The sequence below is a fragment of the Calonectris borealis genome, chromosome 6 (genome assembly GCF_964195595.1).
Source record: "Calonectris borealis chromosome 6, bCalBor7.hap1.2, whole genome shotgun sequence".
Lineage (NCBI taxonomy): Eukaryota > Metazoa > Chordata > Aves > Procellariiformes > Procellariidae > Calonectris > Calonectris borealis.
Genome location: NC_134317.1, coordinates 31305028 through 31323816, shown reverse-complemented (window position 1 = coordinate 31323816; position 18789 = coordinate 31305028). Strand labels below are relative to the sequence as shown.

At 39.8% G+C, this 18789-nt stretch overlaps 2 protein-coding genes across 9 annotated transcripts in view; one reads left to right on the top strand and one right to left on the bottom strand.

Moving 5' to 3' along the window:
- SPATS2L (spermatogenesis associated serine rich 2 like) overlaps window positions 1-18789 on the top strand; it is an 86808-nt gene that overhangs the window by 56175 nt on the left and 11844 nt on the right. For all 5 annotated transcript variants that reach the window (XM_075153576.1, XM_075153571.1, XM_075153574.1 and 2 more), the window contains 4 exons: window positions 652-701; window positions 1670-1910; window positions 6441-6641; window positions 7081-7216. In XM_075153576.1, the coding sequence (XP_075009677.1) occupies window positions 652-701; window positions 1670-1910; window positions 6441-6641; window positions 7081-7216 (628 nt within the window). The remainder of the gene's footprint in view (window positions 1-651; window positions 702-1669; window positions 1911-6440; window positions 6642-7080; window positions 7217-18789) is intronic.
- Window positions 6608-18789, bottom strand: part of KCTD18 (potassium channel tetramerization domain containing 18) — a 39126-nt gene continuing 26944 nt past the window's right edge. The window contains exons 9-11 of one of the 4 annotated variants that reach the window (XR_012674149.1): window positions 15766-15822; window positions 14974-15064; window positions 6608-6694 (exon numbers count right to left, since the gene is read on the bottom strand). Coding sequence is in view for 2 of the 4 variants with exons in the window: in XM_075153581.1 (XP_075009682.1) it covers window positions 17311-17340 (30 nt within the window). In the remaining 2 variants the exon portion in view is untranslated. Of the gene's footprint in view, window positions 6695-14082; window positions 15065-15765; window positions 15823-17280; window positions 17341-18789 lie in introns of those variants that run through there. The other 3 variants (XR_012674150.1, XM_075153582.1, XM_075153581.1) reach the window with 3 other exon arrangements.

Sequence of the window (18789 nt, the reverse complement as noted above, 5' to 3'; positions counted from 1 at the left end):
AACTCATTAGGGCTGGCAGACAGAATTTCAAGTATACAAAATTGTAATCATTTTTCAATATAAATTTTAACCATTCTTTTCTGCGAGGCCTATGTTTAGTGTGTTTGTGTGATGCAGAATTTCTGCAGGAGTCCACAAAATTACTCTTTTGGATGCTAATTAAGTCTTCATTTTTATGTTCTTATGTCTTCTGAATATGACAGATAACACATAGGAAGTATATGATAAAAATGCCAAAAGATTTTTAAACTTTCAGAAGCTCTAGAGTCAGGGTGGACTATCTAGTTTACCCAGTGTTTATACTAGGATGCTGAGATGCTTCCCTTTTCAGGCAAGAGCTTTGACTGTTGATTTTTCTGGGGTTTATGCTAGTGCTTTAAGTTAGGCACCCACTTAATCACTTTGTGGAATGAAGGTCATAAAAAACACTAGTGCCAAGTAGCCCATCCACTGTACGTAGTGTAACCAAATAAAATGGGTAACTAAAAAGGAGAAAGACAGCAGTTCTCATTTTGTTCTCGCTGCATAAGAGAATTTGCAACAACAAATGGAAGTGCTGCCCAGCTAGGAGACTAGAAACTGTTCTTGAACACACTTGTTCTTTTTCATAGCTGAACTTTTGTTGAAATGTTTTATCTTTCCTTTCCCTAGGCAGCGCAACTCAGGTTCTAAAGGAATGGAATATGACAGGGAAAAAGAAGGTAAGAACTTGCTCTTGAGAGTCAAAGCATTCAGACCATTTATCAGCTGTCTGTAGTTGAATGTAGTACTTTTATTTTGGCCAGTACTTTGTCTCCCTTTGCTAACATAGGTGACCTCATTCACACCTGTAGTCAGAATAACTTGAAAGCAAATGTGTGTATTATTTTTAATCCTGTTCATTAGTGTTCTGAGAGAATTTCTGGGACAGCACGTGTGTGTACATGTGTGTGGGAGCTAGACCTTGAACAAGTATAGAATGAATCCCAAAACAGCCCATGTGCAGTAACACTTTTAATAAGCAATTGTATCCTGGATAGTCACAGCCACTTATAGTGCTAGAGTTTTTGCTGCCAGGTGTAAAAATAACTTATGCATAGGAGTCATCCATTAGGAGTCGTGCATTAGTGACACTATCAAGTCAGATACTTCAAGTATATATTTGGGATATGATCTTCATGCTTATGTATCTCCAAGCCGGAGCTGTACCAGGAGGCTGCCCTGTGAGTCACTGTCATGGAGGCTCCTCTTTATGGTTTGGAAAGCTACAGTAGCAGTGGCCAGCCTATGTCCTCGGTGAGCACTTTCTACCTGATTGGAGTGATGCCTTAAGGGTTTGTCCATGTTACTGCGTGGATGTCCCTGAATGGTTAGGAACCACTTGTCCTAAGCGACTGCAAACATTTTGAGCAGCGTCTTAGCAGAGGCCCTGTTACCATTTTGCAATGCAAGTATTTTGTGTGGAAGGAAGGGGAAAACCAGTTTGGGGCTTCAGGTTTTATTTGAAACAGTTTATGTATTCAGCTGAACAGATGCAATGTGTTGTATAGCACAGCATGGCCTGTAAATTGCATTACACTGATGTCACTTGTATGGCATTTTAAGAGCATGGACAAATTACTGATTATATTTTGAGCTTAATGAGTTGCACTGAGTGATGTTTGTGTTCTCACAATATTTCTCCATTTAGAACAATAGGAGAAAAAGAAGCAAATCTAAACAGCACCAAGGCAATAAAGATCCTAAAAACAAGAATGGTGGACCTGAGAAGGCATCTCAAGAGCCCCAGGGAATATATGACTGTCATCTGAATGGATGCTCTAAGGATAACTCTTGCAGTGGTTCTGCCCATCGGAAACTGGAAGCCGCTTCTCTTGAGAACAAAGGCTCAGGATTTGTAGAGTCAGCGCTGGTCTGTCCAGTAATCACAGGTCAGTTCATCTGGCACAAGACACCTTTTTAACTGCCAATAGCCAAGCCCCCATTTACATAAAGATCATGGTATTTTTATTGCCATGAAGTAGAATACAATAAAAAGAAGTTGGAGAGAAGTGTTTGTGCAAAATAAAGCACGTAGCTATTAAAGTCATGCAAGTAGATCTATATCTGGGCACAATTCACCTTGCAATATGTTTCCTCGCAAAATGTCTTTTTTTCTAGAGACTAAAGGATCAAACTATAATTAGAGGCCCAGCTGATACAGAATATTACAGATATAAATACAGAAGAATGCAGGGTTAGAAAATGGTTAGAAAGCAGTATGAGCTTGTGGCATATTACAGGATTTCTTTATTGCCTAGTCCAGACTAGTCCATTTTTTTCTTTTTCCCATCTTCCCTGAATAGGTTAGTCGCAGCAGATCTCCACTGGCTTTCCCTAAAGGGAAGGGAGGGCCTTTGCGTTGAGGGAAGGCGGTCTGATAGCCTCTTAGTACACACGCGTTTCTGCTAGGGGCTAGATATTGATTCTGAACTCTGGGGGACAGTAACAGAGAAAGCTCTTCCCCACTGGGTTGTAGTAGATACAGAGTTATCATTATAGCAACATCAATGAAAACAAGCCTCCTCTGGGGCAGAGGCTCTGTGAAAGCTTTTGCCTTAAGTATCCTTTCAAAAAGCTCGTATTTAATTGCTGTCAGTACTGGTAATGGTTTTTCAGCTCTTTGCATTTCAAACTTCTGACAGCCCTAGATTATTGCTGCTGTTAGTATTTTCTTCCTGTGTCTTAAGCAATGTGTAAGATTGCATTAAAAGAATTTTCCTTGAAATCCCTTCTTCCGTGGTTGCAAATACAGCTCTCAAACTTCATTTTAAAGGAATGTGCCAAATGCATAACTCCTGAAATGAATTCTCTGCTGCTTCCAGATGACTTTGGTGCTGCCAACCTCTGATTAATTAAATGAAAACTCTGTAACCTATAGCAGCCAAATAGACGAACTACTTATTGAGAAATTTTGTCCTAAGAATTTGGTGCCTCGCAAAGGATCGGAGATACTCTTCCCACCCTTGCTAAATACTCCCACTTACTTTGGATAGAATATGCCATAAGCTAGAAAATTCTGCATTTCCATAATACTAAAAGCATTCTTGCCACTTATTCTGCAAGATGTAAACATTTGTGATATATTTATATGTCAAACTTCTTAGAGTTGCTTTTTTTGAAACAATACATGCATGAACAAAGATACATAGACTGAACTGTTCATGCATGGGGAGTGTTTTCTAGGGGGTAACAGACCTGAATGCAAGAAGAGTACCCATGCTCTTAGTGATCTTTTTCTGTGGTATTGGGATTGAGTCCTTTTTTTTTTTTGCTCTTTGACATGATACAGTGTAGAGTTGTACATGCCAAGGGCAAAAAGTATCTCAGAATTTTTCTTTGCTTTTACAAGTGACAAATAAGATTACCATAGCTTTACAATTTTTATAAACTTTTACACATATCCCCTGTTTCAAAAACGGGGAGAGAGGGAGAAAATAAAAGAAAAAGGCAGAAAAGAAAGGGAAGGAAATGGAGAGAAAGGAAAACTTGAAACTTTAATATTCACGTTTCCCTTGCACAGTAAAATAAGTTCCTGACAATTTGCTTAATACAGAGAAGAAAAGAGTTTCTTCTTCACTTTCAGTTGCACTAGAATCCTTCTTTTTGCAGCCAGTATAATAGCTACTTTCTTAAGGTCAAAAGCCACCTACGTACATATTGCTAAATTTGTGCATGGAACTAAATAGAAGAGAGGGGTGATCAGGACCCCTCAGGGGCCAGCAGTTGTGGTTTTTGAGCAAGTCACACAGATTGCTCTAAAGCAGTTTGAAACGCTGAAGTGAGACCAAAGTGCACCCATTTCATATTGCTCCCTCTTGTGTGGTAATCTCCTTTGTTTTGTCCTTGGCTGGTGTGTTTGTTTTGGTTCCTTCCCTATCAAATTAATGTTACTGTAGTCATTTGACCGTCGCCGTCAGACAGCTCACAGCTTAGAAGGATCACAGTCAGGTGTCTGCTGACAGTCCCTTATGCTTTCCTCCCCATGAGGAACATGAGATTGAAGCTTTGCTTATACCGGTGCACAGTCTGTGAGATTAGGTCTTTCAGAGCCATAAAATCCTGGCTGCCTGGAAGGGGCTTCAGGGACCCGAAAGGAGGATGCAGTATAGCTGGTGTTTCTCCATAATGTGTCCCATGCTAGAAAATTATAGGGGAGAACATGTGGCTATTACTTTTAGTTCAGGTCTGCTTATTTCTTGCCATTATTCCATCATTCTTTTTCTGAGAAGACTTTAGCTGTTGCTTTTTTGTGTTGCTTTTTTTCCCACAGGGAATCAAGACCTGCTAGAGAAAATGCCATTACTGGCAGGTCTGGTAATACTTGACTGTTAATACAGCAGAGATCACGTTAGACTAGTGCTGAAGATCCAAGCCACCACGTACTGAACCCTGCAACAGTTTACTTGTAGCTACTATTACCCAAACTTTTGACTTCTCTTTCAAGTATTTGAAAGAGACTTTGTCCGTAGGTTTTGTTATACATGCTTCTTAGCTGGCCCAAGTCTTCAGAGATTTGATGCACACTTTCTCAATCTATTTTTAATTGTGTTGACTGCCCTCAATCAAATTTGAAAGTTCAGTTGCAGCATACCAAGATATTGTTTGCTAGGCTATGTTGGTCATCTGGCTGCTGGGTTTCAAAGTAGCTTGTGTGTCATTTTGGAAGACACAGTGTCAAAGTATATTGCAGTCAAAAGATGATTAAAAAGTTTTTAGAGTATTACCATTGTACTAGATGACTTTCTTTAGGCAAAAAGCTGTCAGTTTGTCATTTGTCTTGACAAGTATACCAAAGCTGCTAATTAAATGCAGTAAATAAAAATTTTGCACTTTAACAACAAATTTCAAAAGAGCTAATCTTGGGGACAGAACCCAATAGCTCTGGCCTTTCTCTATAGCTTAGCTGATAGACTGCTTGTTTCTAACAATCTGTTGGAGTTATTTAACAAGGCCAGCCTCAACTGACAGTAGAAAGAACATTCTTTATAAATCAAAGCTATCTGCATTAGTGTGAGATGCAGCCAGGGTTGTGCGAGGCTAATGGCAGTTATCTCAGAACAAAGTTCCTGGCTGTGTGTGACTGGTATGTGCACTGAACCTTTGATATGTTCAGAGTGCTTCATACCTGGTGTTTCTTGCTTTCACAGATACACAGGTTTCTTTAACTTCTTTAGATATTATCTTGCATACTATTTTATGTAAGATACTTTTTCTGTTTGCAGACTCACCTTTTAAAGCCCATAAACAAAAGCTGTTTTAGAAATGTGGGCACTGGTGTTCCTCCTTGTTCCTCTGGTGTTATGTGATTGCCATGGAAACATACCAAGATGTACTTTATACCCTCCCTAGTGTGCCCAGCCAGGGCACAAAGAAGTCACTAGCTGATATCCTGGAGCTGTCCAGGTGGTATCCCTCAGTCCCAGCAGTGTTAATCCCACTCTGTGGGCTATAATCCAGCTATTAATCTGACAAGCCCTCTTTCTCCAGACACCACACAACATCAGCTGAATAAAGTGATGCATAAAGAGCATCTTCAGAACGAACTATCATTCATTCATCAGAGTACAAAGATTAGAAAAATGAGTTAACACAAATCATTTTCTATGCTTGTTTCCTTAACTAAAATTCACAGTGGCATAATAGCTGGCCTTGCCTGTCAGTTTTCATAGCCATTCTTTGGCTGCTTGTCCCTCTGTCATGATGCTGATATCTTGAATCCCTTTGGAGTCTTGGAAAGAGTAAACCAGCTCGTCTTGTGGCAGTCAAACAGGCTCAGGCATTATCTTATCCCTCTGAAGCTGTTGAACCCAGGAGCCTAATCTTTGACATTGTTTCATTTCCTGCTTGGTCCCTCTTAGCAGCTGCTTTTGACAGAAATCTGTAGTCAGGCAAGGTAAGTATTTCAGGTAGGAATGTTTAATCAGTGCTTTTAAAATGCTGATTAAATGATGAACATTTTTTGTGTGAGATATATAGATAGATATAGATACCTATCTATCTCTCAACATTAAAGTCTCATGATTTGCACAGCAAACTTCCTCTCTAGTTCTGTTCTCTAATATTTGGGCAAAGATTACAATTGGTAGTATGCTTTCTATGTTATGAGGTATTTTTTCAGATCAGCATGGAAGAGTTGATTTTTTTTAATAGGTTTTTCTTTTTAGACTGTTGAAACATAGATGTGTTCAGATTAGTGTTTAATAACCAAAACCATTTTGTTTCTGTTCTGTCATTGCTTTCTGAGGTTCTGTAGAATGCATGCCGGGGTGGGGGGGGAGGAAGAAAAAAGAAAAAAAGAAAAAAAAACTTGATTTTTTTTTCCAGTGTATAAACATAAAGTCACTCAGACTCAACAATAAGTCTTCATATCTTTCTTAATCTTATAACACCCTGTTTTCTATCTTAATGTTTTCTTGCAGACAAAGAACGAGAACACCAGAGAGTATCTATGGAATTAAACCCAAAGACTATGAATGGAGTAGAACAGCATGAGTCTCTTCAGTCATCAGTTCAACTCCAGTGTAACCTAGGCAGGCCAAAGTCAAAATCTTCCTCAATTAAATCATCCAATGCTACAAACCAACTTGAAACAAAGACAGATGATTCAGTCAAAAAAAGAGGTAAACTGACTTCCTGGTTGCTGTGTGCTGAGGTGATCAGACAGCTGAGGCCTCTAGGAAAAAAAAAGCACATATGTGTTGGAGATGTGTTGAAGATATGTTGGAAAGTGAGAAAAGAATCATGTTCAGCATAACAAAAATAAGTAGAACAATTTATGGTCTATTTAACATTATATTAAATTAAATTAAAAATAAATAATTTGAATTAATAGTGTTGTTTTAACATTTACTTGATTTCGGGAACGAATTTGAGCAAACATGTTTAGAAACCGAAGAGCACCACGGAAGGACTATGGAAAAGTTGGATTTATGGACTTCAATAGGATAACCGCTTCATCCTAATCTGGGCAAATAGCACATTGAACTATTCCTGCTCCTTCATTCAGAAAAGCCAAAACCAGCTTTCTGACTTTTGTGCAATTTTTGTTTTCTATTTTAGGGCCGAACATTGAAAAATCAGTAAAAGACTTGCAGCGCTGCACTGTTTCTCTAACTAGATATCGTATGATGATCAAAGAGGAAGTGGATAATTCAGTGAAGAAGATCAAAGCTGCTTTTGCAGAATTACACAGCTGGTAGGTAAATCTTGAGAGATCTGTCCACACCACCTGAGAAAAGAGGCGCTAATCAGGCCACTGGCATTGGTGGGGAGGGGTCACTTACACCCTGTTTGTTTGCAGGATATCGTTTCATCAAAAAAAAATACGCGGTGCCATTAAGTAACTCCTCACCAACCAGGAAGTAATATATGCATAAGTGTATGTTTACATACATACATAAAGATAAAGGGGGACAAAACTACAGTTCTTTGGAAAAAATCTTACTATGGTGGTTTTTTTTTTCCTAAGTGATCCATCTTGATCTAATTCTTTTGTATCAAGTTCAGTGGCAGCATATTTGAGCAAATGAAAGCTTTTTCGAAAATCCTGTCTATGGGGTTTTCTGAAGTCTCTTTTACCTTCTCTAAATGTCTTCTTTTTATGCTGCTTCTTTGATCTTATCTTCTTTGGCAGCCAGTCCTTTACTGTCTCTTCATTTCCCATCATCTTTGCTTCTTATCCCACCATTCTTTTTTTTTCTTTCCCTCATAGTTTCTTCTAAGTTTCCCATCCATCATTTCATTTCCAGTTCTCGTCTCTAGTTCATTCTTCTTCCTCATTCTTTTATCTCTTCCTTTTTGCTAGTTTTTTTCCATTATAATTTTGGCTATTCCTGATCTTAGCATATATGTCTATGCCCTTTGAAAATTTGTAGCAGAAATAATTGTTGTAGTAGCAAGTTGCATATTTTGTATATACTTGGCATAGAAAAGTGTTTTCTGGTTTGAGTTTTACTCGGCCTTTTGTTAAGCAGAGATGCCATATAAAACGTGTATATTATACAGTGTTGCAGTAAACAGAAAAAATCATATTAAAATGTACAAGATTCGGTTACAAATCACAGAAGAGTAAAAAAACCTTTCACCCTTAATTTGTCCACAATATTTGTCAGTATTTTTATGAACATATCTTATGAAAGTGCTGTAGTATTGGCAGAAGTTTAACTCTGGACTTCAGTGGTGTATTCATTGTCTTCAATGATGCATCTAAAGTGACTTCAGTGCCACTGGGTCTCTGATTCTGTATGGGCAGGAAGTCCAAGCGCTACTGAGCTGATTTTGTGGAAGATTCTGTTGCACTGAGCTGCTTTACTGTCTAGCAGGGAGAACTTTGTTTCTGTCTCTGTACTCCAACGAACATGGGCAGTTGTACTAAACTGCGTATTGTTGTCAGGAGTGCTCTGGAGCCAGTATAGTGATGTTTGCTTAAGAACTAAAATGCAGTAATTATATTGTTGGTATAGAAAAATTAAGTAGAGTTCATCACTGCCTTGCACCTTTTTTTGGTAGTTCTCAGGGGTGTTTTCATATGATTTTCGAAAACTTTTAAAGTGTTTATGGTTTCTGCTAAGAAGGCTCTGACCTTTTCTCTGAGTAAACTCATAGTTGGGTCTCATTTGCTGTGTAGTTCTCAATTTTTTTTTTTTGTTTGCAGACAGTCACAGTCAATTCAATCTTTAAATGATAGTCGCTCTGGTCATGGAACAGGCTTAGAACTCTATCATAATCTAAGAATGCTATATTAGTAAATTCAGAACTGAAATTCTTCATTTTTCATGTATTCATGTTTTAGCTTGAAAAACACTGAAATGTATTGCCTAATGCTAAAATGTGTTACTTAATAGGTGAGCTTAATAGCGGAAAAGACACAATGACCCCAAAAGAGTATGTAAATCCAAGTAGACTTAAAATGATGAAAAATAGCCTGGAAAACTTTTGAATAGACTTCATTTAATTTTACCTTCTATCAGCTTCAGTGCCTAAATTATTGGAGCGGAGTCTGCCAGAAGCTCTAGAATGTAACAGACCTGTGCTCTGAATATTCAGGCTTCGCAAAGCAATTTCATGCACGTAGCATAACGTTGCAACAAGGACAGTATAATGTCAGGACATGTTTATGGAAATCTCAATGCGGGCTACATTGCTTTTGGCAGCTCATAAGCCTAATATTTAGGTTTTTCTTCAAGTGAATGAAAGGAAAATTTGGTTTAAACACTAAAATGCATGACTTAACACATTCTTTGCTAAAACTAAAAACAGTTTTGGGATATTTCACATGACTTTGTGGCTTAAACTCTGAAAAAGATGGGAAGAACTGTCTTTAGTGCCTCATTTACAAAAACTTATTGCCAACTGCTGTAGATTCACTGGATTTGAGTAGAAATCACAAGAACCACTGATACGTACAGCTTCAGACCTCATACAGTCAACACATCATATTCCTGGGCCAACCGGTTTAGCTTGTGTTATTTACATGGCAGTTTCCTTGCTTCAAAGTTGAACAAAGCATCACTAGTGGTAGCGGGAGGATAAGGTAATTAAGTGAGCACTCAGCCTCTTGCATATTTATCACCCTCCTTGGGCATGGGAATTTCACTGTGGCACAGTCAACTTGTCTATCAAGGGAAAATGAAGCAATTCAGCTAAACTGTTGCTCCCAGAATGCTGTGGAGTAACCAAAAGCAAGGGCTTGACAATGATATCTGGTCTCCTTTGTTGCAGTGATTCCAAAGCTTTTTGCAAGTTCTTCTCCCAGTTGCTGCTGGAGTGTGGAGTGGTTGAAATGTACAACAGATAAACATACAACAGCAACTAAGCTCTGTCTGTGGTCAGAACTGCAGGGAATACTTGAATGGGCTCAATACTGTAACCTAGATGGGAGCTTAACTGGTTCTTGTTACACACAGCTGTCACCACCTAAGGGGTTTTATTGAAGCTAAATGAAGTCAGAAGCTTTAATCTTGTGTTGCAGCTGAATGCTGAAACCCATACTACTTTCTGTTGTCTCTCTTGGGTTTGTTTTTCTTTTTCTTCCTTTGGCAATAAGAAAAAAGACCCTTCTTGTATCCTTCTTTTTGCATTTACTATCAAGGTCAGAATCAAAACTGCATTTCAAGAGTCAGTAATCTTTTGGACTTTCTAATAATCTTTTTTTTTTAATCTTTTCATGATTTTACCAATCACAGAAAGGATGAAGTGCAAAGATAACATCATGTATCTTCCTCCTACCTCCAGATAGCATATAAAATCATTATTATGGAGATAAATGAATAGCATATGTGGCCTAAGATGTCCTGAAAGCTTTAGCAGAAAGATTCACAAGAACTTTTCCTTTTAGCAGCAGAAACTGTTGAGTGATAGTTGCCAGTGGAAGTCCATGTCTCTGTCTGGCTCAGTAGTTCACAGCTTGACCTAACCGATGAAGGGAAGTTAAACCTGAACATGCTCAGTCAGTACTACGCTGCTATTTAAAAAGTCACCTATCTGGCAAAACAGTGCATATTACTCTCCCACAATCTAAAAAAGGAGTGGTATGGAGCAGGTGTGCTGTGAACACCTGTAAATGCTTAGGAAAAAAAAATGCAGTGCTTGCTTCCAGATTTAACTTTTTAATGAAATGGGGCCAAAAAACAATCCCAGAAAGATGTTTATTTAAAAACACTGCAGTAGGCTCACTTTCTTAAAGAGCCTCCCAGGAGCTCCTGCCAACTGGAGTAATTCTCTGCATGCTCAGAACAAGTGATAATGACTTGCTTTTGTACAGTGCTTTTCATGCCAGAAGACACCAGAGCATTTTACAGGCTATGGGCTGGACCAGGCAGAGCACTTTGCCCCACTCTGCGTGAAGTCTTTTGCAGTCTCATGTGGATTGTGCTTCTGCTGTGACCTAGCACTCTCGTCACCCCTACTCTTGCAGGGCTTTCTATGACATTGCTTTCCCCAAGGCTATGAGAGCGCTGGGCAGAGCAAGCTGAAGGGCACTGTTTCTCAGACTCATATGTGCACCTGGAAGTTATGAGGAAGATCCTTCTAAGAGTACTCCCTGAGCCAGTATTTCTCCTCATTGCATCCAGCTTTGGTGTATGGTTGTCAGGAATACCTTTGTGTGAGTGAGAACATAAGCTGCTCCGCTTATTGCTTGGATGTAAAACACGTCAGAGCATAGCCATCTCTCTCAGTAGTGGAGGGCAAGGAAAAGAAGAATACCAAATAGTGCCTAAATTGCAGGGGAAGGTCAGAAAAGCTAGATGAAATCCCCTCTCACTAGAGTGCGCTTGAGACATTTGTTGCCAAGGTTAAAACCGTATGCTAGAATTGTGTTCTCACTTTTCCACCAACAGACTGAATAATGATCTTGGGGATAAAAAGAGAGCCCCAGGAAATCTGAGTGAAACGTGTAGAGCACAAAAGGAGCCACAGTTCTTCATAACACCTCTTGCCAGAAAATAATTTTCACATATTGGGCATCCGCACAGTCATATGGAGAACTGAAAGGAAACATCTGCTATTTGCCCATATGGTCTGCTTCCAACCATGAATGGAAAATAGTCTGTAGAAAATAGTAAGGGCCAGGTTTAATTACACTGCATGCAGAACTGGACCAAAGAAAGACAAGCCTCCTCTGCTCTTTGCATCTCAAACACATTGATACATCCAATGCTTTATAAAGAGCATGAAAACCAACACAGTTAATAGGTTTTTTAAGTGAACAAAAAGCACTTGAAAGCTCCACCATAGGCTGGATAAAAAATTGACTCTGACATGCTGGAAAAATGGAGTTTGGCAATAGTAATGATTTAAAAATATATTAAAATACATTCAGAGAACAACTAGGAAGCATGTACTGTATATAAAGTTTTTCTTCTGTTTTCGCTGGGGAGGATAAAGCAGTTTTTCTATTGTTTTCGAAGTTAGAGTCAAAGGAGAGGAGTGGTTGAATGGGTGAAGAAGCCATTTAAAATAACACAGTTGTGTCTGTACTACCTCAGTGCTGGGTGATGAGCAACGCTGCCAGTGCTCACAGTTGAAGAGCAGTGAGTGAATGCAGTCATCCCCTTTCTGGGACCCCTACTTGGCAAACTATAAAGATGATGTTTTTCTCTTTTCCATAGCCCAGAATCAGTGGCACCAGATGAAGAGCTGCCTATCTGTGTTAGCAATGTGGTAGTCTAGAGCATGGGCAGATGGCTGGAAAGGCCAGGGCTGGTATTGCTTTACTCTAAACAGAGTTCCTGTGCTGTTTCTCTCTGCGTTTCCAGGCAGTTCTCATTAACTTTCTGTCTGTGTCTGTCTGCCAGCTGACCTTTGGTAGTCCTTATGCCTCTAAAGTACAGATTTTCAAATCCTCTTGCAGTTTGTTCTGATATATGTTTGCCCATCAGTCATATGGTCCAGTCCATAACCTTGCCAGTGCGGAGAAGGAAAAAAACAGTCTCCCAAGCACTCAGGTTTCCTTGGGCCCAGCTGGGTTTTCAGGTACCTTCAAAGACCAGTGCTTTTACCGAGGCCCCTGGGCCCTGCCCCTACTGCCTGGGGGGTCTGGAAGGACCTGATCCAACAGCTGTGGCCTCAGGCTGGCTGCTTGCCTGCAGAGCTGCAGCACCGGGAGAGGGGCTTGTGCTTGCTCTCTTCTCACGACCTCCAGCAGTTTGGGATTACCCTTGCTCTGTATTAGTGGAGAGAACAGGTGGAGCTCATGAAATTGGGGGGGTTTAGGTTGCAATGAGATACATAATGTCACCCTTCTGGCCCCTTTGTCTTTTACAGGTACTTGCTTCATCCCCGTATTTTTTACTAAGCTTGCAAAGATGGATTACAGAGCTGAAATCCAAAGGTGGATTACGCTGTCTCTTAACCTTTGTTCGTACTTTATGGCCTTGCGTCTCCCCTCTTCCCTCCCAGTCATTCGTAGGTGTGTTTGTCATCCTCAGTAAAACACAAGCACATGTACTTTTTGGGATCCTGCAGGTAGATTGTTGCTTTTGTGCATGTCGTTATGGATGAAAAGTTAATATATCCTTTCTGATCTCATTGTTGTCAGACTAAGGAGAAATCTAACTTATTAAACACACAGAGGGAATAATTATCGCAAAAAATTTCAACAGGTTAGACCAAAAAGCCAGACTTTTCTCCTTTCTTTGTGGCCACTTTCCAGGATGCTTTTGGGAAAGTTACCTCTCATCTGTAGTAGGAGCCCAACAACAGGGATGACAGTCTTCTGCCTTGCCAGAGTGTGTTTAGGCTAAAGTATATAAAACCAGTAAGATACTCGGATACCTCAGTAGTCTGATCAGAACCGAGACTCTAATAGGAAAGAAATACTTTACAAATTTATGTAAAAATGCACAGGATGCTAACAAGCCATGGTACAACTCATACTTGTTAAAACTCTGCCAAATCCTGAGGTGATGCCTTCATTTCTAAATAAATAAAATTTAGAAGTGTTCTTTAAGGAACAGGTTTTCCATGTCAGTTTTCAGCTTAAACAAGTTTTTATGATCAGGCAATAAATTTCTAATTGTTTGTAAAGAGATCTTAAAAGAAAAATGCAAATAGACCTTTAATTATGATGGCTTTACCAGGCCCCACTGTGCTAGCTGGCTGCTAAAGAGAACAATATTAGTGAAGGTAGATAAAGAGTAACACAAAAAGTTGAATAACTAAAAGCCTTCAGGCGTTTTTACTTTTACCAGATGGTACACTGCAGAGGGAGGGATTTCAGTGAAATTTATTTATTCTGTCTTTTTTTTATCTGCTTATTGTCCAACTGTATTTGTGGTGAGAATGAAAATTCATGTAATCTGGTTTGTTGTGTAAACATTGTGCCTATGCTGATACAGTGATCAAATAACAACCTTCAAGCACTATGAACATTTAAATACTATTGAGCTAATACTGGAAGAATATTGTTTAATGAGACATTGCAAAATATGTAATTTAACAACAGCTTTTCCTACAGGTTTATTAATATAGAGAAAACTTGAAATATCATTTCTCCAATTAAAAATAGAATGGCTACTCAGTAATCCTATAAAGCTTGTAATCGCCCATTACAGGTGATTGGGCTTTATATTTACATTCTCATCACATTATTCTAGTTCCTGGTGCTGAAAGTTTGACAGGGACAGTTCTGGTTTTTGGATTGAGGTGGGGGATTCCTTTGTGAAATACACAATTGGCTTAGGGGTTCTTATCAGTTGTCTTTTCACCCCACCTGTGGGTCAAATATGTTCATGCTAGAAGGGAAATGTGTACATGAAATAAGGCATAATGGTTAAAGACCAATGCTGAGCTTATCAGGACTATCCCGTGAATTTGCATGTAATCTCAGCTCAAATATAGCAGACAGTGATAGTACTGATATCCCTCAAACTTGCTTGAGTTTGTCAGCAAATTGTTAACCAGCGCAACTTATAACTTTAATGATTTTAGTGGGTTTTTGAGGTATTGCAGCTGACTGAAAATATCTCTTTTTTTTCACTGTGCAAGCACTAAAGGAGCTACTAGGGCCTGTTCCAAAGCCCGCTGACAGAGCAAAGTCACTGGAGAATGGTGTGTTTTATTTTTTTGAAGCCTAAGCTGTCCAACTCCAGCAGTGTCCCACAACTGACTCCCTTCCTCATGAAAAAAGGACTCGAATTGTACCTCAGTGTTCCAGCATCTTACCTGCTGAACCAGACCCCAGGGGGTGCCCATGAAAAAAATAGCTCTTTCCCCCTTCCAAATGAAGAGCCCTGCTGCAGTCATTCAGAATGCCACAGCTGGCTGTCTTCCTCAGTCTCCAAAACAACATTAATTCTCAAACTGTGCACAAAGCTGATTCAGGGGAGAGTGCAGCTTATTAAACACCTCAGGGAGAAAATTGGCATTTTTGGGGGTTTAACAGGGTTTTGAAAGGACTCATTTGAATTACACTCTTAACAGTAACCTCTGTGCCATGCAGCTGTGGCTTACCTTTGTGAGTTGTGTCAGCATGTTTGCCTCCATGTCAGCTTGGTCGTCTTATTTCCCCGTCTCTTCAGGCACAATAGGTTTATCATAATGCCTAGAAGAAGCAGAACGAAAGAGAAGATTCTGGTCATCTGGAACCCTTCTGATTTTCATCAGTAAAGCTGTAAATCAGCCAGCCTGGCAATCTGAAGCAGCTTTTCTGAAGAGGCACTAATAACTTTAATCATTTTAGTGAGATTTTGAGGTATTGCAGCTGACTGAAAATATCTTTCCTTTTTCACTGTGCAAGCATTAAATTTCGTGCAATAAACTAGAGGAAGATTAATTTATTTCCGCTAGTGTCAGAACAAATTCAGAATTTGTTCTGAGTATGAAACTGTGAAATGAGGCAGCTGTCAGCATAATTTACCCCTATCATTGCTGTGCTGGCAACTCATTGCAGTTTGGCATTTGTAGCTCTTTTCCCATTGTATACTAATGTGAATTCTGCCAGCCTGCCTAAGTCCAAGGCATGAGTACTGTCCATTTGACCAGGAATAGGACACTTAGGCTCTTGCCTTCAGAATCGCTTCAGCAAAATGAATCCTAGAGAGCTGCGCTCTCTCCTGCTGCATCTCGTATCTCTACAGCACAAGCACTGGCTGTGTCCTGGCCCCATTTGCATGTCCTCTATGTTAAGCCTCTACCTTGTTCCTTCAACAAAATTGTCTCCTTCCTGAACTCCACCTCAAAATTTCATCTGGATATTAAAATCAAACAGTGCTGGGTCCTGTGCTCCAAACTACAGATGCTCACCTGTGGTGAACAATGATACAATGCTGATAGCTAGAGTTTGGTACCCAGGCTCTGATCCTGAAAAAGTGAGGGGTAAGAGAAGAACAGAATCAGTCCTTTCAGAAGAGAGGTGTTGCAAAGGGAGACAGAAGAGAAGGAGATAGTGTTACTCTGTTTTGGGTCCAGCATCAGTCATGGAGTGTAAGACTCACTTGATTCAGATCTGTTGTTGAGCCTGGTCAATGAGAGAAGGGATTTGAGTCCCAGTATTTGCTCCAGTGAGTATTATAAATGTATCGTAAAAACCTGAACACTTATAGCAGAACTGGCAAATGCTACTACAGCAGGGGATCCTATGGGCTGATGATTAGGGCATGGATTCAGGTACCTTCAGAGAGGGAGGTGGTGGTGACAGGGAGTCTCAAATGGTATATGGAATATACTCAAGTGCTGATGTTGGAGGGAAGGAGAAGGGATGGCTGAAGCCTGATAGACTGTTAGTGCTGGGAGGAATCAGAAAAACTTAATAAGGGTATGATCTCTCCAGAACCTCAGCTGAAGGAGTATGTTTATGATTTTAACCCTGGTTCCTAACATCTATAGAAGACCCAAGAGAAACAGCATAACTAGAGAAGAAGGAATTAGCAGAATGTTTTCCCTGAGGTGTCTTTAAATCTGAAATGCATTCTGTTCCTTGCTCTGCTAGAGCCCAAATCTGGTGATACATGAGTGTGCAGAAAGTTCCTTTAGCACCCAGTATCCAGTTCTCCAAAGCAGACCAATGGCTGCAGGCTGTGCACTGGAGTGTACCAGCTTGATATAACATTTTGGTATCAAGCGGACACTAAGAAGCATTGAAAGAAAATGGCTGAGCCGAGCTTTGAGCAGTTCTCAATAATGCTAGCACTGTGGTCTGATCATGATCGTCCTATTGAGGCTGAGTAGGGCATTATTCCAGAAAATACATTAAAATCAGTTAAACTTCTCATGAGTTAAGAAGCTGTTCAGCTTAAGTGGCTCTCTGAGCTTCGTGTGAAAACAGCGGGATCTTAGCAGGAGCAAGAGACAAGATTTGATCCATTGATTTTTTCCATGATGTTCTTGTCCTTTCTCCTTCTGTATCTGTTAGCATTTAGTTTTCTTTTTGTATTTGTTTTGTCTTTCGTCTTTTTTTTTTTCCAGTCCAGATTTCCAGCTTTCTCTCTGTCATTTTTGTTTGTTTATAACTTTGCCAAGTCTTGATGGAGGAGGAGTTTGTCAGTTCTGCACTGAAGTGCTCTATGTGACTAGAAAGGAATCAAATTGATTCCGACTCTGTTTCCTTAATAATTGACCCTTATGTGAACTAAGAAGAAATGTGGCATTTCCTAGTGCTGGTTGGCCTATGACATTCCTAAAGAAATGTTAACTTCCCCCATTATTCCATGACATATGGTAGTTCATGATTTCCAAGCTGAGAAATCTGGCTCTACGCTTCCAGATGAGAATTAGTATGTTCCTTTCCTTTTTGTCGAGAGGGGGAGTCCATGGCCTCAGCTGGTATAAGTTAGTACAGCTGCATTGTCTTCAGGGAAGGGCAACACCATGAAGATCTGTCTGTTAAAGAAACTTAGTTTATCACATTAACTAGTCTCATATTGACAAAGGCACCAAACAGTTTTTCTCTTGTTTTATTCTTTAATTTTCCTAATATTAGTTTGTAGCTACAAAGGAAGTACTCAGGTGGTTGTTCTCCATCAAATGCATCATAGTCCTGGCCTCTACTACTACAATGTCTAAACGCTTTCCTGAAGCATTCATCAGAGACCATGCTAAAACATTAGGAGTGGAAAACTGTCTAGTAACAGATGAGATCTGACTATGAAATACCATAAATATAGGACTGCTATGGCCTTGTTCTCATTCTGGTATTAAAAGTGTTTTTATTTGGCATCGAAATAAAATGTTAGGGGTCAAGCAGTTTAGCAAGGATCTGTTGTTGGAGTGGGGAGAGGACAGTCATGGAATGAACTGGGCCAAAACACAGTTCTGATGAGCTCTGCTGTTGTGAGCTTGTTGCCCAAATATTTTTTCCAGCCAAAAGTTTGTTTATATAACCTATGTAGTACACTAGGGAGGCACTTTTGTAACAGAGACAGCAAAAGCAAAAACATGCAGACTTTTTAAATTTAGGGGGAAATACTAAAGACCATTAAAATCTCTTTTTTTGTGGAAGGTAGAAACAGGTGAGAACTTACAAGACTCATTTCAGCCACCTGCTGTGAAAGCCAAGGAAGTTTATTACACCATGTAGTTACAAAAGCTAATTGAAAATAGATTAATTCTGAAAAGCTATTGCTATTTAGATTAGCAAGCTGCAATCGTCACCTACTTATTTGGAGTCCAGGCTTAATGCTTATGCCTGGAGAATATTGAGGGCCAACTGGAACAAGTGTGTCCTTTCATTGTAAGAGTATGCCTCTTAACTGATTTGCTCTACCGTAAAAAACCCTGCTGTTTTATTTCCTCTGGTGTGTACTTCACACTAAATTGATCTGGCAGGCCAAAACAATATTTTGAGTCTTGTTTATATGTATGAAAAAGAAAAATGGGTTACGCTGCAATTTTATTGTTTTGCTGCATCCTTTGCCATCAGCCAGCCTGCCTCTGTCCCTCTTGGTGTCTGTTAGGAGGCAGTGTGAAGGTAGTAGCCTCTCCTCCTCTAAAGGTGGCATGGTTGATTGGTAAAACCCAAGGGTAGGACTCTGCAGAACTTCTGTTGCAAACCTCCTGTATGAGCTTGGTTAATTTATGGTGGCACTTGAACACATTCGAGCTGGTGAATTTCTGGTTGAATCCGCCTTATATCTGCCATGTCTTCCTCACGCTGCCCACTCCCTAATTGTTCCCTGTTCTAGTTAACAACCCGTCAGTCCTTCTCTGTAAGTCTTCTGTCTTTGATTGCTGCCTACTGAACTCCATAGGATCTTTCCCTTCTCACTAAGGGCATTCTAGACAAGTGTTTTGTTCTTGAGTTTTCTGTAATGTCTTCCTTCTGATGGAAGC